This window comes from Cervus canadensis, chromosome 24 (assembly GCF_019320065.1).
Source record: "Cervus canadensis isolate Bull #8, Minnesota chromosome 24, ASM1932006v1, whole genome shotgun sequence".
NCBI classification, from domain to species: Eukaryota; Metazoa; Chordata; class Mammalia; order Artiodactyla; family Cervidae; genus Cervus; species Cervus canadensis.
This window is the reverse complement of record NC_057409.1, coordinates 35,997,513-36,022,225: the sequence shown is the minus strand read 5'-3', so window position 1 is coordinate 36,022,225 and position 24,713 is coordinate 35,997,513. Positions and strand designations below refer to the sequence as shown.

The window sequence follows — 24,713 nt, the reverse complement described above, 5'->3', positions numbered from 1 at the left end:
GATATTTTTTCCTCCTCTTATTTCTTCCCTTCTCTGTTTCCTTTTGCTTTTTCTCCTCTAGAACATTACTTTTCTCCAATATTTTTTTAACCTTGATAAAAGAAAAAAGGCACCCTGTCTTTCAGTGACTCAACTTAGACAACTCTGCTCTGTGTTATGTGGCAGCCTGGACGGGAGGAGAGTTTGGGGGAGGATGGCTGCACATAGGGCATCCATGCACGTAGGGCATCCACGCATGTAGGGCATCCACGCACGTAGGGCATCCATGCATGTAGGGCTGAGCCCCTGCTGTTCACCTGAAACTATCCCAACATTGTTAACCAGCTATATTCCAATACAAAATAAAAAGTTTAGAAAAAAAGGAGAAACTTCCAAATCTGGAAGAAGCGATAGGTGTGTGTCCATTCATGGGAATTCGTAATAACAATTTAAGAAGAGGGAACTTTACTGTTTGTGAGAGTGGTGGTCTGATCATTAGGAGGTCAGAGTACATCTTCCTGGACCAAGTTCTCTTGAAAACAAGAAGTCATGAAGGAAATCAGATTTAATGTAGCAAATGTACTATACGATGGGGTAGAGTAGAAATGTGTATTGGTGACCTGTTTTAGTTTAAAAAAAAAAGTCTTCTACGTCATTACCATGTAACTTGCCACCCCTTTAGGAGGTTGGTAGTTTCAAGACACATTGCACAACTTGCTTCTTTGTGATCCCCAAATATGTTTAATTTAAAGAGGGTCCAATATTCTCCCAGCCCATGACCTAGATTACCATTGGTAACCCCTCCTCATGGCTAGGGTTGCTCTTTAGAGCCTTGCAAAATCTTTTCTATTTACTTTGGGCAGAAGTTAAGAATTAACAAGCCCATCAGAGCTGTTCATTCTGTTTCGCACATTAAAAGATGGTTTAGTTGCAGTGATAATCATTGTGCAAAAAAGGCTGATGATGAATTAAATTAAAAATTTTTCCTTAGAAATATTTTACTCTTTAGAATGACGATTGCCTAAGGATTTAACCATTTTATTTTATGACGTTTATGCTGTAGGCAAGTTTAGGCCAAAATTTAAGGAAATGTTTAGGCTAAAATTAAGTTTGATTTATGTAATTATTAGTTTCTTTCACTAACTGTTTCATCATTTACAAAATTATTTCTATTTGAAATGTAGTAATTGTTAGGAACTTATGTTTCTACAATGATTTCTACTAAAAACTTTAGATTTGGTGTTTAACTCAAAAATTATGAGGTGACTATTCATTTAGGTATCTATTGCCTATATCTATAAAAACAGAGCAATTGGAAAAGATGATTTTAAAAATAACTTTCAGCTATATAAAACTATCTATCACAAAATTATGTTCTTTGATTGATGAGAATTTAGGCAATACTTTTAAAAAGAAATTAATTTCCTACAAAGGATCTTTTAGTTGGAAACAATCCTGCTTTCTGTTATACAGTGTTTTTAAATAGAAAGCACTCAATAAATAGTCCCTAAATTATTTTCTAAAACCAGGTTTTTTTTTTTTAAGCAATTCTAGACTTTATAAGCAATCATGAAAATTCAATGGCATTAAATTATTCAGATTCTGAAGTAACTTAAAAGAATAGGATCTAACATAGAAAAATATAAAATTTCCTTTGCTATTTCAGGTAAGTTGGGCTGAATCAGTTAGCCAACTAGAAGTATGACTCTCAGACCAATTATTTTCACTAGATAGATCACTAGAAATATTTTATAGTTTTATTTCTATATTACCTTCTTCATGTTTATATTATTTTATTTTTATTTTATTTTATCTTATTTTTTTTAAAAATTTTAAACATGATAATAAATCAGAGAAGCATGGATACTTTCTTCTCATTATTTGATTTTTACCGAACTTACATTTTATCCGTTTCCAGGTCATGTCATAGTATTTCTAGCATTGCAACCTCCACAATCATGTATTCTTCCTGTGAAATTCATCTTAACCAGCCCACTCTTTCTAAGTCATTTTGTGTTGTTGCCTCTGTTTTTCCCAGATATAGTTGACATGCTGGAAAGAGGATGAACATTGGCTAAGAGCTGAGTTCTCATCTTGGCTTTGGAACTTATTAGCTGTGTGATCATGGGCAAGCTACTTAATTCCCTGGGACCTACTCAACATCTTCATCTGTAAAACAGGGATATAATTAATTACAAGTTAGCACAGAGATTGCTTTTAAGATTAGCAAAAATGGTATTCCAAGTGCCTTGCCCAAGATATGGCACTTAGTAGGTGATCAAAAAATGGCAAATACTTCAACTATCAAGCAGTATCATATTTATCATCATTGGACTCATTAAAATTGATTTATTTAAGTACTTATTTGCACTTACTGGCATAATAGTGAGTAGTGTATATATCTCATAGATGTAAATATATGTTATTATATTGTGGTTACAAATTCCAATGTTTTAAATTCTATTGTAGGATCTTAAAAATTTAATACCCAAGAATTTCCTCTTTAAAATATTTTTTTAAAGACTTTTAGGAAGACTGAAAATTTTTGGTTAGGAATCCTACATGACCAGTTTTAAATCTAGATATCTCATGGTCAGCATTTTATTTTTTGTGTGTTACAGGTTATTCAATATTTAACTTCCTAGTGAACCTTGAATTTTCTTTCTTAAATTTGACCTTAAATTCTGCCTTCTATGTATGATTTATGATTTAATGATTTATAGCTTTAATGATTATAGCTCACCATGATTAACTTTGGGTAGCTGCTATATTTTATAACTACTATATATGCTTTTTGGCTTATTTCTATCTAATCCTCTACAATTTTGTGTTTGTAACTTGCTTTTCTTCCTCTTTTTGGACTGACTTACATTTGACCTCACTTTGTTGTACTTTCATCTGTTTGTGCTTGACTATGTCTCCAGTTTGCCAAGGTCACTGTGAATTCTGAATCAACTTTCTAAGGCATTGCCCACTATGTTCTTCTCATCCCACAAATAGAAAGCTTGTTTTGCTCACTGTGTAATTCAGTGTTTCCTCCTACATTTATATGCATTCTCCAGTAAATACATATGTACATAATAATGCCCTAGAATGTATATTCAATGCACTTGAAGTAGATTATGTCTAACATTTCTACAGAGTCTAGTAAAGTCTCTTTTAAAGGCAGAAATTAGTATGACAATATTTATTCTTTACAAACACATGCTGCTTGTTCCAACTAACTTGTTCTCTTTTTTTTTTTTCAGTCTTAAAAATGATTTCTTTTTTATTGTCCTAGAATATAATCACATGCACCTAGAATTTTAATCTGTGAAATCATTTTGACAAGGTCTCTTTTCCAGCTTCATTTTTTCTCTTCCTTTGAATCACTTCAACTTTTATGCTATCAAATGTCAGATTGATAAGCACATTCATGAAAATTGGTTCTTCACCTTCTATTCCTCAAAATGCCCATTGAATCTTAATGAATGTGTCTTAATGATTGGATTTTCAAAGACATCTGGTTATTTAAAAATCTCCTCATCTAACAGCCTAACATCTATTGTCATTATTGACAAATCTTCTCCCTGGTCAAACTTTGAGGAATCCTTCTACTAGCTTATCCTAGTTTCTATGATGAGAGAAAGTACTCCTTTTTATGTGAGTACAAACCTGCACTGCTTTTCTTCATAGAGTAGCCCTTTTTTGGTCCATATTCTCATTTGTGACAGTGTTTCTTATTATATTAGGCTAATAAAAATCAAAATTGAGTCATATGGCAGTTCTAATTCCAGTTTTTTAAGGAATCTCCACCCTCTTCTCCATAGTGGCTGTACTAGTTTGCATTCCCAGGATGGGGAACACATGTAAATCTATGGCTGATTCACGTCAATGTATGGCAAAAACCACTACAATATTGTAAAGTAATTAGCCTCCAACTAATAAAAATAAATGGAAAAAAAATCAGAATTGAACCCTAAAAATCACTTCTACCTTTTCTATTCTATTTTCCTGCATCTGTGCTCAAATGCTAAATAGAACTCTTTTTTGGAGGTGGTGGTCCTTTACCTTCTTTTACTCTGAATTGTTTGTTCTCCAGACATACCTTGCTTCTTGCTTTAAGTTTATCTCTTCAAAATAGCCTTTTGTAAAATTCTTAATTGACAGCTTTCTTTTCCTATTCCTAAATATCTTTATTTCCTCTTATGTTCATCTGACATAATTTTACCTGCTTCTGCTTAAATAAGCATCATTGATCAGGCAGGAACTCAATATCCAGGAATCCATTCATTCATTCAATCATTTTTTGAACACACCTCTTGCATGCCTGTTATATTAGAGACTTTTTGAAAGATGTGTCACTATCTTAGAGTGTTTCTGATTCACTACTTAGCAAGATACACTTCAAGAAGGCTGTTGGCAGATTTTGTGCTTTTTAAAAAGAATTGCTAATGCTATATTTTCTCTTTATTCTAAAACCTAAAGCCTTTATTATCCAGGATGAGCTGGTTTCATTTTTTCCAGCTGGTACCAGGTCTCCCTTACTTATACCAGTGGATCATCCAAAAGAAGGAATTAGTACACTTGAAATTAGTGCAAATATAGGCTGTCAACCAGTGTTGCTTTGTATTTCTTTTTAAGAGGTTTTCTTGATCATTAGTGTTAATGGATTAATGGGAGCAAAAAAGATGCAAGAAAATAAGAACAAATAGCACTAAACAAAGGCATATGGAAGTGTTTGACTTCACAAGTAATTTAAAATTCAAATGAAAACAAATATAATTTCCTGTGCTCAAATAAGCAAATAAGAAATAATACCTAAAGTTGACAAGTGTGCATTAAAAGAGACATTTACATATTGTGATTGGTATGTTTTAGGTACATTCTCTTTGAGGAGAGATTTGGCATTGTTTATAAACTATGGCAATATTGATATACATCATAGCAATAATAGAAGCAATAAAAATGAAAGATTTTGTAGCCATTTCAGTTAAGGTTTGATAAGAACATGTAATAACATTGAACATACCTTAAATATAGTATTACCCTACAAAAGCATAATGCAAGTTGATCACTGTTTTCAAAACTATGACTTGTATATAGAAATAAATGATAGAGGAAGATATGCTAAAACAAGAATAGAGGTTATGTTTGCGTGGTAGGCCATTATGTATTTTTCAGTATTATCCACATTTCTTTAAATAATAGATGAAACTAAATACCATTTAGTGATGGACACAGTAACATTTTCAATAACAGATATCCTAATGACAAATTCTTAAATTAAATCTCCTCAGGGATTTGGAAGACAGAATGTTTCTATTTCTCTTAAGAAATGATAAATAATTATGTTAAGGGTACATTACTTGCTCTCTCTCTATAAATATGTATATGTTTTAATCTCCTTATATACATATATATATACATATTTATTCATACAAATATTTAAGGTATTTTCCAATTTATGGAAGAAATAAAAAGCCTTATCAGCACTAGATTAAGAAGTAGCAGAATGTATTACATTTAGAATGGATAAACAACAAAGTCTTAATGTATAACAAAGGAAAATATATGGTGATAAGCCGTAGTGTAAAAGAATGCAAGAAAAAGAATGTATATGTGTGTATAGTTGAGTCACTTTGTAGTACAACAGAGAGATTGTCACAACACTGAAAATCAGCTATACTTTGATTAAAAAATGTAAAAAAGTAATAGAGCATCACCATCAAAATTGAGAAATATTTAGCTTAATAATTCTTAATTTTCCATATGGCATTGTACGAAACAGTAGCCTAGTACTGTAAACAGTGGTAACTATGATAAATGTACCCGCAGAAGAGAGGGAGTAAATTCATAAGCAATATTTCACTGTTTTGAGTGAGTGACTTATATGATTAGAGGACTCTGAATGACATGGGTCATCCAAAATACATTTCAAATACAGATTCCCTCAACCTTCTGTGTGTACACGTGTGCATGCCATTCCCTGCTTAGTTGTATGCAGACAGCTTATGTGAGAGGAGGACCATGTAAATGTGACCAGAGGGAAAAAATCATTCCAGTCTGAAAAATACTTTCTTTTAAAATATGTTGAAAATTCTTTCACAAAAATGTAATATTTCTACTAATATTTTTATCTCTTTCATATTGACTACTAATCAGCTCTTGTCACCCTACTCCCTTGATTGGCTGTTTAGTCACTCAGCTGTGTTTGACTCTTCGTGACCCCATGGACTGTAGCCCACCAGGCTAGAATACTGGAGTGGGATGCCGTTTCCTTCTCCAGAGGATATTTCTGACCCTGGGATTGAACCCGCGTCTCCTGTTATTCTAATGTAAACTCCCTCACTGATGTAATTTTCTTTTTCAGTTGGTTGTAGATTTCAGTTCATTTTGGTCACTTAAATCTGAATCTACCCACCATTTAATTTATTGGTCTTTCCAATTCCTAAGATGTTGGTAGAATCATAATGCATGAATTTTCAGAATATTTAACCAAACTCTCCAAATCTTCTGCCCCTTCTCCTTTCATTATGATAACCAGAAACATGGACCATATCCTACATCCAACATGTTTTACTGAAAAAAATGAAAGCCCATTACAACTCTCAGGCTTATAGTTTTAGTTAGATTCTAGAGTCAAGGAATTATATCCTAAAGTTGTTGATACCTTTTTGGAAAACCATGTTCAGTTTACCATGGTTTTTGGCCAACTGTTAGAAGTGATTATGAAGTCAGTTACTAATGTCTTTTCCTTGTTCAAACTCTGGACTCCTCAGTATCCCAACTGTCATATTTAATCAAAGTGCAGAGTATAAAGGGGAAAACATGCCAGAGTGTTCACTGCATGGGTACCTCTGGGTAATGGGACTATGACTTTCAATTTACTCTGCAACTTAAAGACTTTCATGATAAGTACATGTCATCTTTCTGATGCTTTCAAACTGTGGTGCTGGAGAAGAATCTTGAGTCCTTTGGACAGCTAGGAGATCAAACCAGTCAATCCTAAAGGAAATCAACCCTGACTATTTATTGGAAAGATTGAAGCTGAAGCTCCAATACTTTGCCCACCTAATGCAACAAGCTGACTCACTGGAAAAGACCCTGATGCCAGGGAAGATTGAGGGTAGGAGGAGAAGGGGGTGACAGAGGATGAGATGGTTGGATGACATCACTGACTCAATGGACATGAGTTGAAAAAACTCCAGGAGATAGTGAAGGACAGGGAAGCCCAGTGTGCTGCAGTCCATGGGGTCGCAAAGAGTCATACACAATTTAACAACTGAAAAACAACAATTTTTCTAATTAGGGAAAAACAAGCCTCCTTTTCTCTATGTAAACATGTGAAAGTGAAAGTCACTATACAGTCCATGGAATTCTCCAGGCCAGAATCCTGGAGTGGGTAGCCTTTCTCTTCTCCAGGGAGTCTTCCCAAACAAGGGATCGAACCCAGGTCTCCCACATTGCAGGCGGGTTCTTTACCAGCTGAGCCACAAGGGAAGCCCAAGAATACTAGAGTGGATAGCCTATCCCTTCTCCAGCAGATCTTCCCAACCCAGGAATCGAACCGGGGTCTCCTGCATTGCAGGCGGATTCTACCAACTGAGTTATGAGGAAAGCCCCTATATAAACATATATATGTATATGTAGACAGGACAAGTTCAAGGCCTATTGTACTTACTGATCTAAACTATTAAGTATTGATTCTTAGTTCTCTAAGTTGAGCGTTTTTCTTCTGCTAGTTTCACCCTCATTCATTTTCCATAATCTTTCTTTCACACAGATTTCACCTTTGTTCAAAACATTTCCATGACTACCATGAATGCTCTTTATGGATTAAGACCAACCATTGTAAAGCACACAAAGTCTTCCATGTAATGGCTCCTTTTCATTTCCCCAAACTGCACTGTGCATCTAGGCTTTAGCAGATTGTTTTCACTTTCTATTTTAATATGTCATATGATTTCATGTGTCTGTGCTGTTGTTGCTCATGCTGTCCCTCTAGCTACAGTTTTTACTCTGCATCCTTCGAGATAATATGGTTCAATGTGATCACTTATTTAAATTTTACTGGACATACACAGGGAGCTGGTCTTTTCCTTCCTTCTTCTTTCTTTCTTCCTTCCTCCCCTCCTTCTTTATTTCTCTCCCCTCCTTGTCTCCTGCTTCTTCCCACCTTCTTTCCCTCTCCTCTTCTTTCTTTCTGCATTGTATTTGGACACACTACCATAGCATTGCTTATTTTATTAATTATATACACAAGGCTGAGCCTTTTTTTTCACTTTTCTATCACCAGGTAATATGAAGTAATTTGGCTTCAGAGAATGTTTGTACATGAATATATTAAGTAAGATAGAAAAAGACTGAGTTTAAACTTTGTTCTTTAAACAAAAATCTTATCATAACCCTCTCCCAGTTCTAGCACTCATCCTACGTCAGTGAAGTTTACAATCTTTATGCCATTCTGTCATCTTTTCCATTATGAAAAGCTCTAGAAGGAAGTCTTTATTTCTTGTCCTCCTTTACAAGAATATCAAAATATAGTACTGCAGTGCTTCCTAATGTATATAAACACATGACTTAAGTGAGACCTTCCTTAAGCCAATGAGACCTTTTGGTTGCCTGATTAAATGTGGGATTGAGGGCTAAGTGAATTGATGTCAACTCAGATTGAAACACAAATATTCTCATTTTGGGAATCTTATATCAAACAGTTTAAAAGCTAAAAATAAGTCAACTTAGGAATGAGCATTCATTAAAACCAATGTTTACCACTGTCACATATACTTTTTACATATTGAAAAAGTAAGAGAGATAAAAATAGACTGCTTTTCTTTGGTTGTGTTTTAGTTAATATTAATGATTGCTTTAAAATTTGAAACAAAAAACAATGCAATAGTAAGAATGTAATACACTATTAAACTAAAAAACATGTAGAAAGGTTTATTCTATATTTGTGAATAAAAGCTTGTTCTGATCTCCTTTTTCCTATATGTGGTGTCCATTGTCTTTTCCAAGCAGAAAATGGCAAGTCTTGAGTTTCTTTGGGAGTTCAAAATGTCTTTTAAGGCAAATTAGACATTACATCTAACACAAGCAAAAATCTTTGACCCTTAGCATTATTAGGAATTTGCTACTCTTTAGGGTAAGTGATATTCCTAAGGTTGTCCACAGTGTCTAGGTCATTCTGTTCAGCTGCATAAGCAATTCCTTTGACCGATACTGGTTTTCCACAGCACTAGCACTATTTCAGCAGGAGAAGGTAGTGTTTGATGTGTTGCAATTTGTATTACATGTCCACGGAACATCTCTGGACATTACCTTGGGAGGAGGGCTTAAGAGAAGGAGGAGCTGTGGCTGAAGACATTTAATGACAGAATGAATGGAAATCCAAAGATCACTGTGCAGTCAGCCTTAACACGACTGCACATCCCCAGCTTTCTTCACATTGATGAAAAAACCTTATAACAAAATTCTCATAAAATACACGTAATTTTATTTGATTTTAGTCACAAATCGTCTTCAAAATGACAAGGATTTTGACAGCTTGCAAAGTGGTGAAGACCCTGAAGACAAGCTTTGGCTTAACCAATGTGACGGCACACCATCAATGGAAATTTGCAAGACCTGGCATCAGACTCCTTTCTGTCAAGGTAATCTTCCTATATTCATTGTTTCAAAAAAAAATTGTGTGGGTGTAGTTTAGTGTGAAGCAAAAGTGTCACTAACAAAAGAAAACCATAGTTCTGAGCTGCCTACTTATTAATATTTGCTTTGCTAGAGGACCTACAGATTTTGCAAATAATCATTATCTGCTCTGATAATTATGCTATGAAAATTAAGAGTTTTCACTCAGTGTAAAGAAGAATCACATGTCCTGTGACTATGTAAAATATAAGTGTTCTGTTTAGAAAACAATTGTCTAAAACGGCTATCAGGGCTCTGTGCCCAGACACCATTGCTCACAGTTTGGGTTCACACATGGAGGTGCATGTATGTGCATGAGCCAGAGGCCAGTAGGTCGTGTGTCCAGCCTCTACTCTCTGTGGGCTCACTGGTAAAGTATTCTGGGAAAAGATTTTGGAAGGAAAATATATACATAATTTTGATATCTACAGATCATCATGTAGACACTGCTTTTGTTTTTTGCTTTTTTGCTTTTTCCTCTTAATCCCTTTTTAAGAAGGATAAATTTATTACTTTTATTTTGAAGATTAAGATATTAAGGCAATTAGCAACTGATGAGTCTGTCTCTCCCAGTGTACATAACTGAGGAGCAGGTCCAGGAAGAGGACATTAGATGTTCTTCTCCACCCCACCATTGAGTTATGAAATTCCAATAGGAGCTTCTGTTCCTTCCTATACCTTTATGAAGACATTTATTACCAGAGAAGTCTGAAATTACTACAAGGAAACTTTGCCAATAAAAATCATCTTTAGTGAATATAAAATTTAAGTAATCAAAGAAGCTTTAAATATATTGCTTCTTAGCAGTAAGAGTTGTAAAAGGGAAGTAGGAAGAAAATCCCAAACAACCCCTACCTGTTGATGTAAAAAGAGATTGTAATATTTTGAGTGTTCTGTTTCTACTTTGCTTAGTAGGTTGACTAAAAGTCCTCCAAATATTTTCCCAGCTTCAAGTGCTTAGGTTGCTGAAATGAGTGCAGCATGACCTTAGCCCTGAATGATATCTTCAGGGCTAAGCAATGCCCACAGATTTCTGTGACCTCCACTGATAGGAGTGGGAGAGAAAGAGGAGTGAAATAAACAGAAGAAAGAGGGAGACAGAAAGAGAAAGGAGGTGTGAAGGAAAAGTTATGGTGGTGGGAGAGAGAGAAAGAAAAGAGAGAATGAGAAAGCTCAAGATCTCAGGAGAAATATAAAAACCTATCATTTTAAGGACTTCCCTGCTGGTCCAGTGGTTAAGACTCCATGCTTTCACTGCAAGGGGCATGGGTTTGATCCCTGCCTGGGAAACTAAGATCCCACATGCCATGTAGCATGGCTAAAAAGATAAAGTAAAAATTTAAAAAAGAAACTACCATTTTAAATTAAGAAACCCAGGAACAACCATTTTCTTGGATTTGGTTAATTTGTAACTAGAGAGCCAGAAGGAGATGTGTTCTAAACCACCATCAAAGATAGAGTGACAACATACAAGTTATGAGAGTGAACATTTGTGTTAGTAATGTCTCAAGGGTACTCATATCACTTCAGAGAGAATAAACAGTGATGAATAGAATTACCGACAGTTAGATGTGCCTTTTAAGACTTCAAAGTTGTGTGCCTTGGAATAGCTTTTCCTTTTTACAAAAACAGGTAGCTAGAGTTAGGTGTATCTCCATCATATGAAACAGAGACATTCAGTGACCACATAAAATGGCATAGATGTGACTGATACGAGAAACCAATTCTCTACTGTCATAATAAGTGCTCTATACAACCACAACTACAGTAAAATGGTTTAATTATGAGGATGGTCCACTGTGAAAGTAGTTTTAGCTCATGGTGGCAGATCTGTTTTAAGGGTCTGCCAAAGTTCACAGCGAAGAATGACAAATCTGTAGGAGGAATAAGCCATCATTTAGTGTAAAAGCCATTACTCACACTCAATCATTTCTGGCCAAAGTTTTGGAGGAATGCCAGGCATGAAAAATAGAAGTTCTTAAACTTCACAATAGTGAATTAAAATTCTATACAGCAGTCCAAGGGAACTTGTGCTATTATTCACTTATTTTGAAACAGTCCTCTACCTACTTTTCTTTATACCTTCACTTCTAAAACTCAATTCTCTTGGAAAGATATATTTAAGCTTAAATTCTTTTTATATGAGCATCCTATTTTAAAGACAGTTAAAATCATTAGGATATAGTTACATATGGTTAGTGAAGGGCAATGAGAACAGTCACTAAAGGTTAATAGCTTTATAGCCAGTTATAAATAGTTAAATGGATTGTGGAAGATACTCTGGGATCAGATGTATAAGCACTGCAGTGTAAATTCATTGCCTTTTCAATGTCTTTGGAGGTCACCATCCCTTTGGCAATTGACAAGGAGAGTGACTTAGGTGGCAGCAGTGATGCACTGATACTTTTATGCAGACCTTCCTCATGTATTTGTAACTAATATTTATAGAGTGTACCTTTGTTAATAGACACAGGCTTCCCTGGTGACTCAGATGGTAAAGCATTTGTCTGCAATGCAGGAGACCTGGGTTCGATCCCTGGGTTGGGAAGGGATCCCTGGAGAAGGAAATGGCAGCCCACTCCAATATTCTTGCCTGTAGAATCCCATGGACAGAAGAGCCTGGCGGGCTATAGTCTATGGGTTGCAAAGAGTTGGACATGACTGAACGACTTCCCCTTCACTTTCTTTGTTAATAGACACAGTTGTATTTCATTTATAAGGAAGAAGAAATAATTTCAGGGTGCTCTTTGTTTTAAAGACATTCGATATCAGGAGTACCAAACTACCATAATGTATAAATCTCTAGAGATAGTAATCTTAATGCTCATTATTATATTCAGTCATTTGTATCTGTGCATTGTTAGACACACTGGATAGGAACAAAAGGCCTGAATTCTAACCTTTCTCATACATTTATCAATGCTCTAAACTTAGTCAGGCCACATATTCTCTCTGAATTTAAATTTTGTCATCTTTAGTGTGGAAACAATTCTCGATTAACTCCAAGAATTATATGACCACCAAACATGATCAGTGCTAAAAATCTATAAAATATTTTAGTAAAAACTGTTCAGCAAGGTAGCAGGGTACAGGATTGATATACAGAAATAGGTTGCATTTCTTTACACTAGCAATGACATATTAGAAAGAAATGTAAACAACCCCTTTTAAAATCACATCAAAACAACAACAACAACTTAGGAACAAATCATACCAAGGAAGTGAAAGACTTATGTTGAGAACTAAAAAACATAAATAATGAAAACTGAGCCATCACTCAAAGAAATGGAAAGATATCCCCCATGCTCTTGAATTGGAAGTATTAATATTGTTAAAATGGCCATATTGCCCAAAGCAATTTGCAGATTTAATGCAATATGTATCAAAATATCCATGAGATTTTTCACGGAACTAGAACAGATAAAGTTAAGATTTATGTGGAACCATAAAAGACTCAGAATCTCCAAAGCAGTCCTGGGAAAAAAGAACAAAATAGGAAACAGGACCCTTTCAGATTTCAGACAATCCTGCAAAGCTACAGTAATCAAAACAGTGTGGCACTGGCACAAAGATAGACATATGGATCAACTGAACAGAACAGAGAGCCCAGAAATAAACCCACACACCTATGGACAACTAATATTCAACCAAGGAGGCAAGAATATACAATGAGAAAAGACAGTCTCTTCAGCAAGTGGTGTTTGAAAAGTTGGACAGCCGTATATAAATCATTAAAGCTTAGAACACATCCTCACACCAATATAAGCTCAAAATGGCTTAAAGACTTAAATAAGACAAGGCACCATAACAATTCTAGAAGAGAACACAGGCGAAACATTCTTTGACAAATTGTACCAGTTGTGCAATGTATGTATCGTACCAATCAATGTTTTCTTAGGTCAGTCTCCCAAGGCAATAGAAATAAAAGCAAAAATAAAAAAATGGAATCTAATTAATTTTATAAGCTTTTGCACAGCAAAAGAAATCATAAATAAAAAGACAACCTATGTACTGGGAGAAAATATATGCAAATGATGAAACCAAAAAGGGCTTGATTTTCAAAAAGTAAAAACTGGATACTTAGACAACATTCTATTCTATACATTTTAGTAGAAGGACCTCATAGAGACTTAGATCAGAGTTTCTTAATGTTTTTGTGGACTATAAATTATTACAGTGACATAATATCTGACAAAAATTCTCAAATACTTATGATGATTTTTTTCACCTGTGCCTTAATAGTAAACCTATCACTAGGAAGATATTGCTTATAAGGAATTAGACTCAAGGACTATGAAGCAAATAATTTTTTTCACTATGGTAAATTCAATTCCAAAAGTCAGGATGTACATCTTAATATCCTATGTATTTATTTACTTAGCAAATAAATATGAAACTTGTATCCTGGGAGTATACATGGAGAATAATAAGTGGATAGTCTCTGACTGCAGGAAACATACAAATTAAAATTCTGAGTTTGCAAGTCTTAGAAAGTCACTAAGACTAAATAGTTTTATTTTTACTTGCAAATGAATTTGGAAATCAAAGGCATTAAATTGAAAAGGTTAAGTTCCTTATGAGTAGAAAACGATTCAATAAGTACTATTTCTAACATTAATCTACTCATTTAAAAAAAATGGTGACCTGTGTTATAATTAAGCCAAGAATCTAACAATCTAAGTGTCCTTCTCTCTGATACTTCAGATACAAATAAGCCTTTGGAATCACCATTCCTTTTAAAAGGTTTTCATTTTCTAAGATTCTGATTCCAACATAGAAGTAACTATTTAGTTCAACCTTGAGGAACTATTGTTATTTGCTTAGAAATTGGCAGCTGCAAAAACTCCTACAATTAGAATCATTTAGTTATCTTGCAGTAGTTTTAAAGACATTCTTAGGAAATATAATTCATTATTATATAGGAGTCCTCTTTGTACATATTAGATGTGGTGGTGGGAATAAATTTATTATACACATTTAAGAATAATGATTGTATTAGGCTTTTACTACATATAAATACATTTTAGGGCTGAATTTCTTACATGATAATTCTCTTTTTAAAATAATAAATTGTGTTCCAATCCCAAATGAGATGTTGCAGAATTAGTTTAGATGATTTAGCAACTTTGCATATTTTTGGTGGACAATATTTTATTAGTTGAGAGGGATCCTCTCTTTTGAACATTTTTGTTTATTTACTCTACCTTTTAACCTCCCTAAGGTATGGACTCATCTGTTTGTCATCAACAGTTTCTTCATATTATGAGCTTCTTGCTAAACTACTTGGAGAAGGCAATGGTTACCCACTCCAGGACTCTTGCCTGGAAAATCCCATGGATGGAGGAGCCTGGTAGGCTGCAGTCCATGGGGTCGTGAAGAGTCAGACATGACTGAGCAACTTCACTTTCACTTTTCACTTTCATGCATTGGAGAAGGAAATGGCAACCCACTCCAGTGTTCTTGCCTGGAGAATCCCAGGGACGGCGGAGCCTGGTGGCCTGTCATCTGTGGGGTCGCACAGAGTCAGACACGACTGAAGTGACTTAGCAGCAGCAGCAGCAGCTATGCTACTACTTAATCGCTTCAGTTGTGTCTGACTCTGTGGACTGTAGTCTGCCAGGCTCCTCTATCAGTGGAATTCTCCAGGCAAGAACTGGAGTGGGTTGCCATGTCCTCCTCCAGGGCATCTTCCCAACCCAGGAATTGAACCTAGGTCTCATGCATTGCAGGCAGATTCTTTACCACTGAGCTACCAGGGAAGCCCAAACTTCTTGCCATGAAGCCCTTGAGAAAGCTATAGTTGGACAGGGCTCAGACTAAGGTAGGTGAGTGAGACGTCTAATGTCCAACATTGAAGGAAGTTCTCACTACAAGGCTGACAGAGTGGCCCCTTTGATGTTGTGCCCTCAGCATCTCACTCGCCTCCCCTGGTCCCAGCCCTGGATCAGAAGCTAAGAATACTGGGTGAGGAAATGCCAAAAGAACTGGTGATAGTCTTGGCCTCATGCAGCCCTCTCCTGCTGATGGTGCCTTGAGTTTCTATCTGACCATGCTTACCAGACTTATTGATAGTTTGAACAAGTATAGATTTTACTGCTGTGGAAATAGAGAACATTTCTCTGCTCTTACATCTTCATTAGACTTTCTTCATGTTTCCAAGTAGTACCAAAGGTTAGAGGGTGTAGTAGAGAGTTTCCAGTATCTCTTGGGCAGTGGTCATACCCTGCTTTTGGTCATACTTCAAGGCTTTTGGAATTTGCTATGCAAGACCAAATGTCCTTGATGTGACCAATATTTCCTAGGGTCTTTACACTGACCAAGAGTTCAGGAAATCTACATGGGCCAAGGTCAGGCCTAGTGTTGGACTGCTCATCCCTAGCAATCCCTAGCTTACTCTTGATTTCCTTCATCTGGTCTAAATGAGTTCAACTCATGAAAACATTTTCAAGGCTCTACAATTATTTTTCTTTTTTTTCCCCACCTTAATAAATGCTATGCGTGCATGCTAAGTCACTTCAGCTGTGTCCAACTCTTTGTGAGCCCATGAACTGTAGCCCACCAGGCTCCTCTGCCCATGGGATTCTCCAAGCAAGAACACTGGAGTGTGTTAGCATGCCCTCCTCTAGGGGGTTTACCAGGGACTGAACCCCCGCCTCCTGCAGCTCCTGCATTGCAGGTGGATTCTTTGCTCTTGTCCACCAGGGAGGCCCCAATAAATGCCATATATTGATCTAAATATCATAGGGAGGCTGTTGGCTAATGTGAGGCTCTTACAAATGAATTAATAAAGTTGCTGTATTACTGAGAGTTTTACTGAATATATTTCTTGTATGATGTAGAACTAAATATAAGATCCATAATAATTTATAATCATAAAATAAACAGCTTACAATATGGCTGATCCCTCCCAGATTCAGAATGATTTACCACTTAGCAAATGCCCATTAAGTGCTTGTTAGTAAACCTACACTTTATATATTTTTGTGGTAGAATTTTTCTGAAGGCTATATTTTATTTATAATAAGAAACATAACTAGAATAAAAATTACTTATGAATCTGACTCATTTGTTTATAAATGTCCAGAACAAAGAAATATTCAAGTAAATTTACCTTGTAATTTTACCCCCAACATTGGCTTATGTTTAACCAAAGGAAGATGACTTAATATTAACTTAGGATGTTGTAAGGCTATTAACCTAAGATGTTGTAAGGCTTAATTGATTACTGCTGTTATAGTACTTTGAAATCCTGAAGTATCAGACATTGTAACTGCAGAGAAATCTCAATAAATATTCTAGATGTAGCAAATTTTGCTTTAAATCTGAACTTTAAGTATCTGTATTTTGAAAGTACTAACTCCAAAACAGAAAAATAAGGTTTCACTTACTAATAAACGACACTTGAAGATTTTAATTTTTTACCTGATTATCTATGCAATAGTAAACTAAAATACATTCTGGCTTATGCTTCCTACCTTCCAAAGCTTGGTTCAGATATATTTTATTTCTTAAGAGGATGAGGACTAATGGCAACTAATGTCTAAGAAACCTCAGGTGAGCCAGAAATCAAATGTTTTATACAGCTTTAGGCTTTGGTGAAAATAGAAATAAACAGATGGAGCTTCTATCATTTTTTGATATGCAAATAATTTACATAGACAAATCTTTTAATGGCAATACAATTAAATTCCCAGAGTAAATAATTTTCATTTCTACAACTAGCTTAAGGGGATTATTGTATGGAATAGCTATAATGTTTTATATTCAAATCTTTTATGGAACTTATTGCTAAATTGGCTTGAGACTTTACATCCAGAACATTTTGTTGATGAATTCTCACACCCAGGGGAAGAAACAGTGCCATTATTACTATTTCATAGATGTGTAAGTGTTGTAGTTAATGTAAGGATATGTGGATGTCTGTTTCTGCACACAAAGTGAATATATATGTACGAAATCTGGCTAGAATTTTCACTGGGTTCAAACATTATATGGATCTTTTGAATTTGGCATTTTGTTAGTGTGATTCTATGAATATCTGAAGGCATATTTGTTCTTTAATGTGGCTTCGGAATGATCTAGCTTCCCTTGTTAAATTTTATTTCTTACTTGAGTCCATTTATGTATTCAATACTATATTTTGATACAAAATAAATCAGGTTTTTCTCTTCCTTTCCTACCCTTTTTTCGGTTCCATTTCGAGAACAGGATGTTTAAGTCAAAAAATCAGTGAGGATTCCTGCTTTATATGGCTGTTAGTAATTCTATAAATACAGTATTTTAGGGCAGTGCTACTTTGTTGACATATTTCTTCCATTTCAACCTAAATATTGTCATGTATTTGTAGTGAAACATGCTGCTTTTCAATTTTCAATTTATTTCTTTCTCTTGTAGTCCTGTAAACTCCACATGCACAAAAGTCGAATGTGGTACATGTTCACATAAACAATTTTTGGCTCCTTCTTGGGGCCAAAATAAGTCTTATTTTGACTTATGTGAATGAAAGGACTCAAAGAAAGCTGGCTCACAGTAAATAATTGATATTCTCAAAGTTAGTCCTGCATAATGCTGGGATATGAAATGATAAATGAGCAAGTGGATAATTTTTTAAAAACATAACACCCTGTTATTAGGCAAAGGAAAACCTAACAACAGTAATGCATGCTTGGCTGTTTCAAAATTTTTACACACTTTTATGGGTCATATTATAAATTCTGTATGAATTTGACTGTTCTTTCTTAAGACAAAACTCTCTAAGTCAGTTGAGCATAGGTACTAGGGATGTATTTTCAAAACTTTTGAAGAAAAATTTAGCTGTGTGTCTCCCATTAATTATTTTTGCATTGTTCTTGTCCTGGAAATTGCTTTGGAACATCTAACTTTTTAAACTTGATCTCAGACTGATAGTATTAGAGTGTAAAATTCTGGTCATTTATTTGTGGTCCCATAAAGCTAATTGGGGCTTCCCTGGTGGCTCAGATGGTAAAGAATCTGTGTGCAATACAGGAGACCCAGGTTCAACCGCTGGGTTAGGAAGATCTCCTGGAGAAGGGAATGGCTATCTAGTCCAGTATATTTGCCTGGAGAATTCCATGGACAGAGGAGCCTGGTGGACTATAGTCCATGGAGTCCCAGCGAGTCATACACAACTGAATGACTAACGCTGATACTAAAGCTATTCAATCATCAGGAAATGAAAATAGGCCCTTAAATATTGGTTTGCAATAAATCTTAATTTTAAGGAAAAATGAAAAATCCTAAAGAGGTGAGACTTTTAGAGAAAATGTCGTCTACCTGCAGTGTTACATTCTTTAGAAAAAATTTTCTGGGCACACCATGCATCACGCAGAATCTCACCCAAGACCAGGGATTGAAACTGCTTCCCCTGCAGTGGGAGTGCAGAGTCTTAACCACTCAGGGAGGTTCCAATATCACATTCTTGAAATGTCACATAATAGCAACATCCATGGCAGATAAGCCAACCAGTAAAGAATTTATTGGAATTTCTATTTACATGCAATCTTCCTTACAAAAATGCATTTTAGGAAAAAATCAATTAGAATTTAGCATCCTCAGATTTTACAAGTACTAGAAAGTGCAATATACAAAGATTGCCCAGTTTGTTAAAAATGCCTATTTTTAAAATAATATAAGAATAGGGCCCATATAGTTATGCAATCCAGTTTAATGTAGAGAAAGATAAAATTATGAAATAAAAGATTAAGAATGGAGCAAGTACATGTTGTTCAGTCGCTCAATCGTGTCTGACTCTTTGCAACCCCCTGGGCTGCAGCCCACGGTCCTGTCCTTCACCTTCTCACGGAGTTTGCTCAAACTCATGTTCATTGAGTCAGAGATGCCATCTAACCATCTCATCTCCTGTCATCCCCTTCTCTTCCTACCTTCAATCTTTCCCAGCATCAGGGTCTTTTCCAGACCTTCTTTACATCAGGTGGCCAAAGTATTGGAGCATCAACTTCAATATCAGTCCTTCCAATGAATATTCAGGGTTGATTTCCTTTAGGATTGACTGGTTTGATCTCCTTGCTGTCCAAGGGACTTTCAAGAGTCTTCTCCAGCACCACTGTTTGAAAGCATCAGTTCTTCAGTGCTCAGCCTTTTTTATGGTCCAACTCTTACATCCATACATGACTACTGGAAAAACCATACCTTTGACTATACGGACCTTTTTCAACAAAGTGATGTCACTGCTTCTTAATACACTGTCTAGATTTGTCACAGGTTTTCTTCCAAGGAGCAAGGGTCTTTTATTTTCAAGGCTGTGGTCACCATCTGCATTGATTTTGGAGCCCAAGAATATAAAGTCTGTCATTGTTTCCATTGTTTCCCCATCTATTTGTCATGAAGTGATGGGACGAGATGCCATGATCTTAGTTTTTTGAATGTTGAGTTTTAAGCCAACTTTTTCACTTTCCACTTCCACCTTCAACAAGAAGTTCTTTAGTTCCTCTTTGATTTCTGCCATTAGGGTGTCATTAGGTGTCATCTGCATATCTGAGGTTATTGATATTTCTCCCCACAATCTTGATTCCAGCTTGTGCTTCATCAAGCCCAGTATTTTGCATGATGGACTCTCCATAGAGGTTAAATAAGCAAGGTGACAATAAACAGCCTTGACGTATTCCTTTCCCAATTTTGAAACAGTTTGCTCCATTTCCAGTTCTAACTGCTGTTTCTTGACCTGTATACAAATTTCTCAGGAGGCAGGTCAGGTGATCTGGTATTCCCATCACTTTAAGAATTTTCCACAGTTTGTTGTGATCCACACAGTCAAAGGCTTTAGTGTAGTCAATGAAGCAGAAGTGGATGTTTTTCTTGAATTCCCTTGCTTTTTCGATAATCCAGTGGATATTGGCAATTTGATCTCTGGTTCTTCTACTTTTTCTAAATCCAGCTTGTACATCTGACATTTCTTGCTTCACGTACTGTTGAAGCCTACCTTGAAGGGTTTTCAGCATTACCTTGCTAGCACGTGAAATGAGTGCAATTGTGTGGTAGTTTGAACACTCTTTGGCATTGCCCTTCTTTGGGATTGAAATATGGAAAACTTATCAGTGTCCACAGGACTGGAGCAATTACATATACACAGAGAATTCAGCTTTAAATTTAAATATTTTGTGTGGAAATATTCAGTCTTACCAATGGTCCTCCAATAAATCTGCAGATAAAAGTAACATTTAGTATTAAGATATAGAGAGTACTAATTTCATACTTTAATCTTCAAAACCAAATGAAGTCATTAGGAAACATAATTTTGCCTACTTATTTTATAAGCTGACTCTGAAATTTACAATATAGGTATGCTTTAAATTAAATAAATCAAGCCATGAGTACAAATTAGTTTTAATGTATTTTCCTTATGATTTATATTGTTTATAAACCCTAGGCAAAGTGGGGGATGGATTATGTTTTCCACAAATAACTACATGGAGAGGGGAAAATATAATTCTGAAGAAGTAGAGTTAATTTTATGAATTGCAGATACAATTTAAACACTGACTCAGGTCAATAAACAACTATTTGTAAGATATAGAGAAATGTTCTTTGTGTGTATGTGTGTGTGTCTGTGAATCTTATTAACATAATTGCAAGGTGAACTTGTGCTTAGGGCCCTAACTAAACTAAATGTCTACTCTTGAACATTAAGCAACTTGAGGGTACCATTAGTTTTGGCTAAGGATCTTGACTGACCTATGTGTCAAATTCATTCAAACTGTGCACTAGTTATGTTATAGAGATATTTGAAGAAAGGAGACCATTCACACGTCCTGCACTGTTCTATGTGTCTCTGGTAGCTTCTGAGCTAGAACACTATAAACAGCAGCACTTCCTTTCTTGAGGCTCTCCAAAGCCTTTGGATTCTTATCCAGACTCATTTGGTTTAGCTGTCTGTCATGAGTTAGGTTCTCTGAAAGTAGACACAGAGATGTTGTTTGGAGAGTCAGATATTTACTAGAGATTAATATTAGTGGAGGGACACTTCAAAAGGTATGATTGGGCAAAGATTAAATTATGAATCTGGTTTGACAAAACCTGATGGGAAGTCTTGTCCTTCAGTGTTTCTCATGTTGGGCTCTGCCTGCTGTGGATATGGGCTACTCTAGGAAGGTCATTAAGGGGGACCTGGATTTGACTCTTGGGTTGGGAAGATCCCCTGGAGAAGGGAAAGGCTACCCACTGCAGTATTCTGGCCTAGAGAATCCCATGGACTATACAGTCCATGGGGTCGCAAAGAGTAGAACATGACTGAGTGACTTTCACTTTAGGAAGGATAAGGCAGCCCTCTGCAACTGAGGTAGATCCTGCAAGAAGGTAGACCCTGGTGACCATCCACTGACCTCATTCCTTGCAGCAGGGTAGCAGGTCCTTCCTGGAGGAGGACTGAGAGGAGCATCTCAATGTTTATCATACCAGTGGTCTTAACAGTCTTGAGAGCTTGAGAATTCAAGGGCCTGGAATCAGTGTGAAAAGTTCTTAAAATCTGCTTATTCTTTTCAGATTATAAGATGTAATTAATGACTTGACATTTCACTCTAATGACTTACAGACTTATAGATAGGTAACTCTGGGTTGATCTGGTTATGTTGTGGCTTATCCGTGGCAGTTTTGAATTAAAATTCTTATAAGTAAATTTAATTACAGCTTATGATTGAATTTCTTTTTTATTCTCATTTTATCAGATAAATAAAACTATGCAGTATTTGTCCTTCCATGACTGGCTTATTTCACTTAACATAATATCCTCAAGGGTCATTTGTATTGTCATATATGGCAGAATTTCCTTCCTTTTTAAAGGCTGAGTAATATATCATAGTTCATGTATGTGACATTTTCTTTACCCATTCATCCTGGATAGATGTTTAGGTTGTTTCTATATCTTGACTACTGTGATGAACATTGGAGTGCTGGTATCTTTTTGAGGTCCTGATTTCAATTCTTTGGATAAATATCCCGAAGTTGGATCACTGGATCAAATATTTCCAGTTTTAATTTTTTTAAGGAAACTATGTACTGTTTTCCATAGTGGCTGTACTATTTTGCATTTTCATCACTAGTGGAATTATTTTTAATTAGAACAATGATTATTTAAGTAATTTTATATTCCAGATGTGATTTGAGTTTTATTCACAAGAAATATTAAGAAAAAGATGCCAAAGGGAGAGAAACCGTAACTCTAGTATCTTACTACTACACTTAATGTCTTTGGGTTTGAAAGATTTTAAGACTAACCACTACTAGAAAAATATTGAATTAGAAAACTTGTTTTAGAAAAGAGTTCAACCAAAAATAAACCAATTAAATTTAATTCTAAAATGTGGTTATAAGTAAATATTATACCAAAAATAAAATGAAAAAAATGAATGTTTAATATTTTAAGTATGAAAAGAAATAATAGGGGAGATACACGTAAGTTAAGAGAGTGTATACTTTTACTATTTCATGTTGCAACCTTTCCTCTTTCACTGACTTAACTATTTAATAATTTAGCTGTAGTCTGCTAAATAATTAGTAGCTTTTCTGACTGAAGTAATTTTAGTGTGAATAAAGTTTAATTATGATGTAATGGTTTTATCAAAAGGAATTGCTGTACCCACTTACATCTCTATTGGTAGACTATGGAAGAAAAAATTCTGTTGAAGCAGGTGATCTGTATTCCCTTAACTAGTTTCCCAGGAAATAAATCACATAGAATTAAATATAGCTAAAAATTGCCCATTGCTTCTCACATTTGTGAGTAAAGCCTAAGAGGAATAGTTAAAATACAACTGGAGCATAGCAAAAGTGCAATTTGCAAGCCAGTTATGTCTCAGAGAAACAGAAGTAGAATTATGCAGCATCTTTGCCACCTGATAGCCATTCATGCATTCATACATTCATTCAACCAGTCAGTATTTGCTAGGTATTTACAACAAGTAGGATTCTAGCAGTGATAATTAATCATACCTCCTCCTCAACCTTTAAATTTAGGAGCACTTGAGAAACAAAACAGAGTGTCCAAAGACATAGAGATCTGAATATCAGCTTGATTAATGTTAAAGCTATTTGGAAAACAGGGCCTAGATCTGTAACCAAATGGACTTCTTAGAGCCCCCATTCCCGGAAACAAATGTATTCATTCACAGTTGCAAATTTCTCACATTGATATGCAACTGTAAATAGGTTTCTTTGAAAAAATTATTGAGAAGAGTTGAACCAGTCTTGCTCAATTCCATTTTCCGAAGTCACCAATCACACCTGTTACTCTCCCTTGTGGACCTGGGGTTAAATGATCTTTCAAAAGTCCCTGAAAGTTAACATCACTGGCCACAGTATGAATTCATAGAGGTGCAAAATGGCTTCCCCAGTTACCCACTGTGTGCCATATGCTGTGTTATGTGCCAGTGATATTGTGTTGGACATTTGAAAAGGCAGGGTCTGTCTCCTTGATGTTGTCTGGTGTTGACCATTATCTTATTGGAGAAATTAGTCGTATACTTGGATACAGGGCAATAAAATTTAAGTGCCACATTTTACTTAGCTTGTGTGTGTGCTCAGTCGCTACAGTTGTGTCCGACTCTTTGCGACTTTATGGACTGTAGCCCACCAGGCTCCTCTGTCCACGGGATTCTTTAGGCAAAAATACTGGAGTGGGTTGCCATGCCCTCCTCCAGGGGATCTTCCTAACTCAGGGACTGAACCTGAATCTCCTGCGTATCCTGCTTTGCAGGCAGATTCTTTAACTACTGAGACCTGGGAAGCCCAGTTTTTACTTAACCTTTACTTTAAAAGTGACAAGTCCTTCAAAGCCTGTTTAGTTAATATCCAAAGATGTTTAGCTTTAGTTTCTAGCAGGAGGCAGAATTTGGGTATGTGGAAGGAAGAGAGGATATGTGGCAGGAATGCGGGTAAGTGCCTGGGCATTCAGGAGTCATTATGCCCACTGGTCTTCAAAGCTTGCTTCTCTAACAGTCTCCAAAAGCTCTGCAGAGTTGGCTTTTAGTATGCAACAGTTGATCAAACCAAAACCCCAACTAAGCAAACAAACATACAAACAAAACCCCCAA

At 35.7% G+C, this 24,713-nt stretch overlaps 1 protein-coding gene across 1 annotated transcript in view; it reads left to right on the top strand.

Moving 5' to 3' along the window:
• The first annotated feature begins 9,349 nt into the window (after positions 1-9,349).
• CPS1 (carbamoyl-phosphate synthase 1) overlaps positions 9,350-24,713 on the top strand; it is a 139,887-nt gene continuing 124,523 nt past the window's right edge. The window contains exon 1 of the mRNA XM_043445685.1: positions 9,350-9,614. Within this exon, the coding sequence (XP_043301620.1) occupies positions 9,489-9,614 (126 nt within the window). The 5' untranslated portion in view covers positions 9,350-9,488. The remainder of the gene's footprint in view (positions 9,615-24,713) is intronic.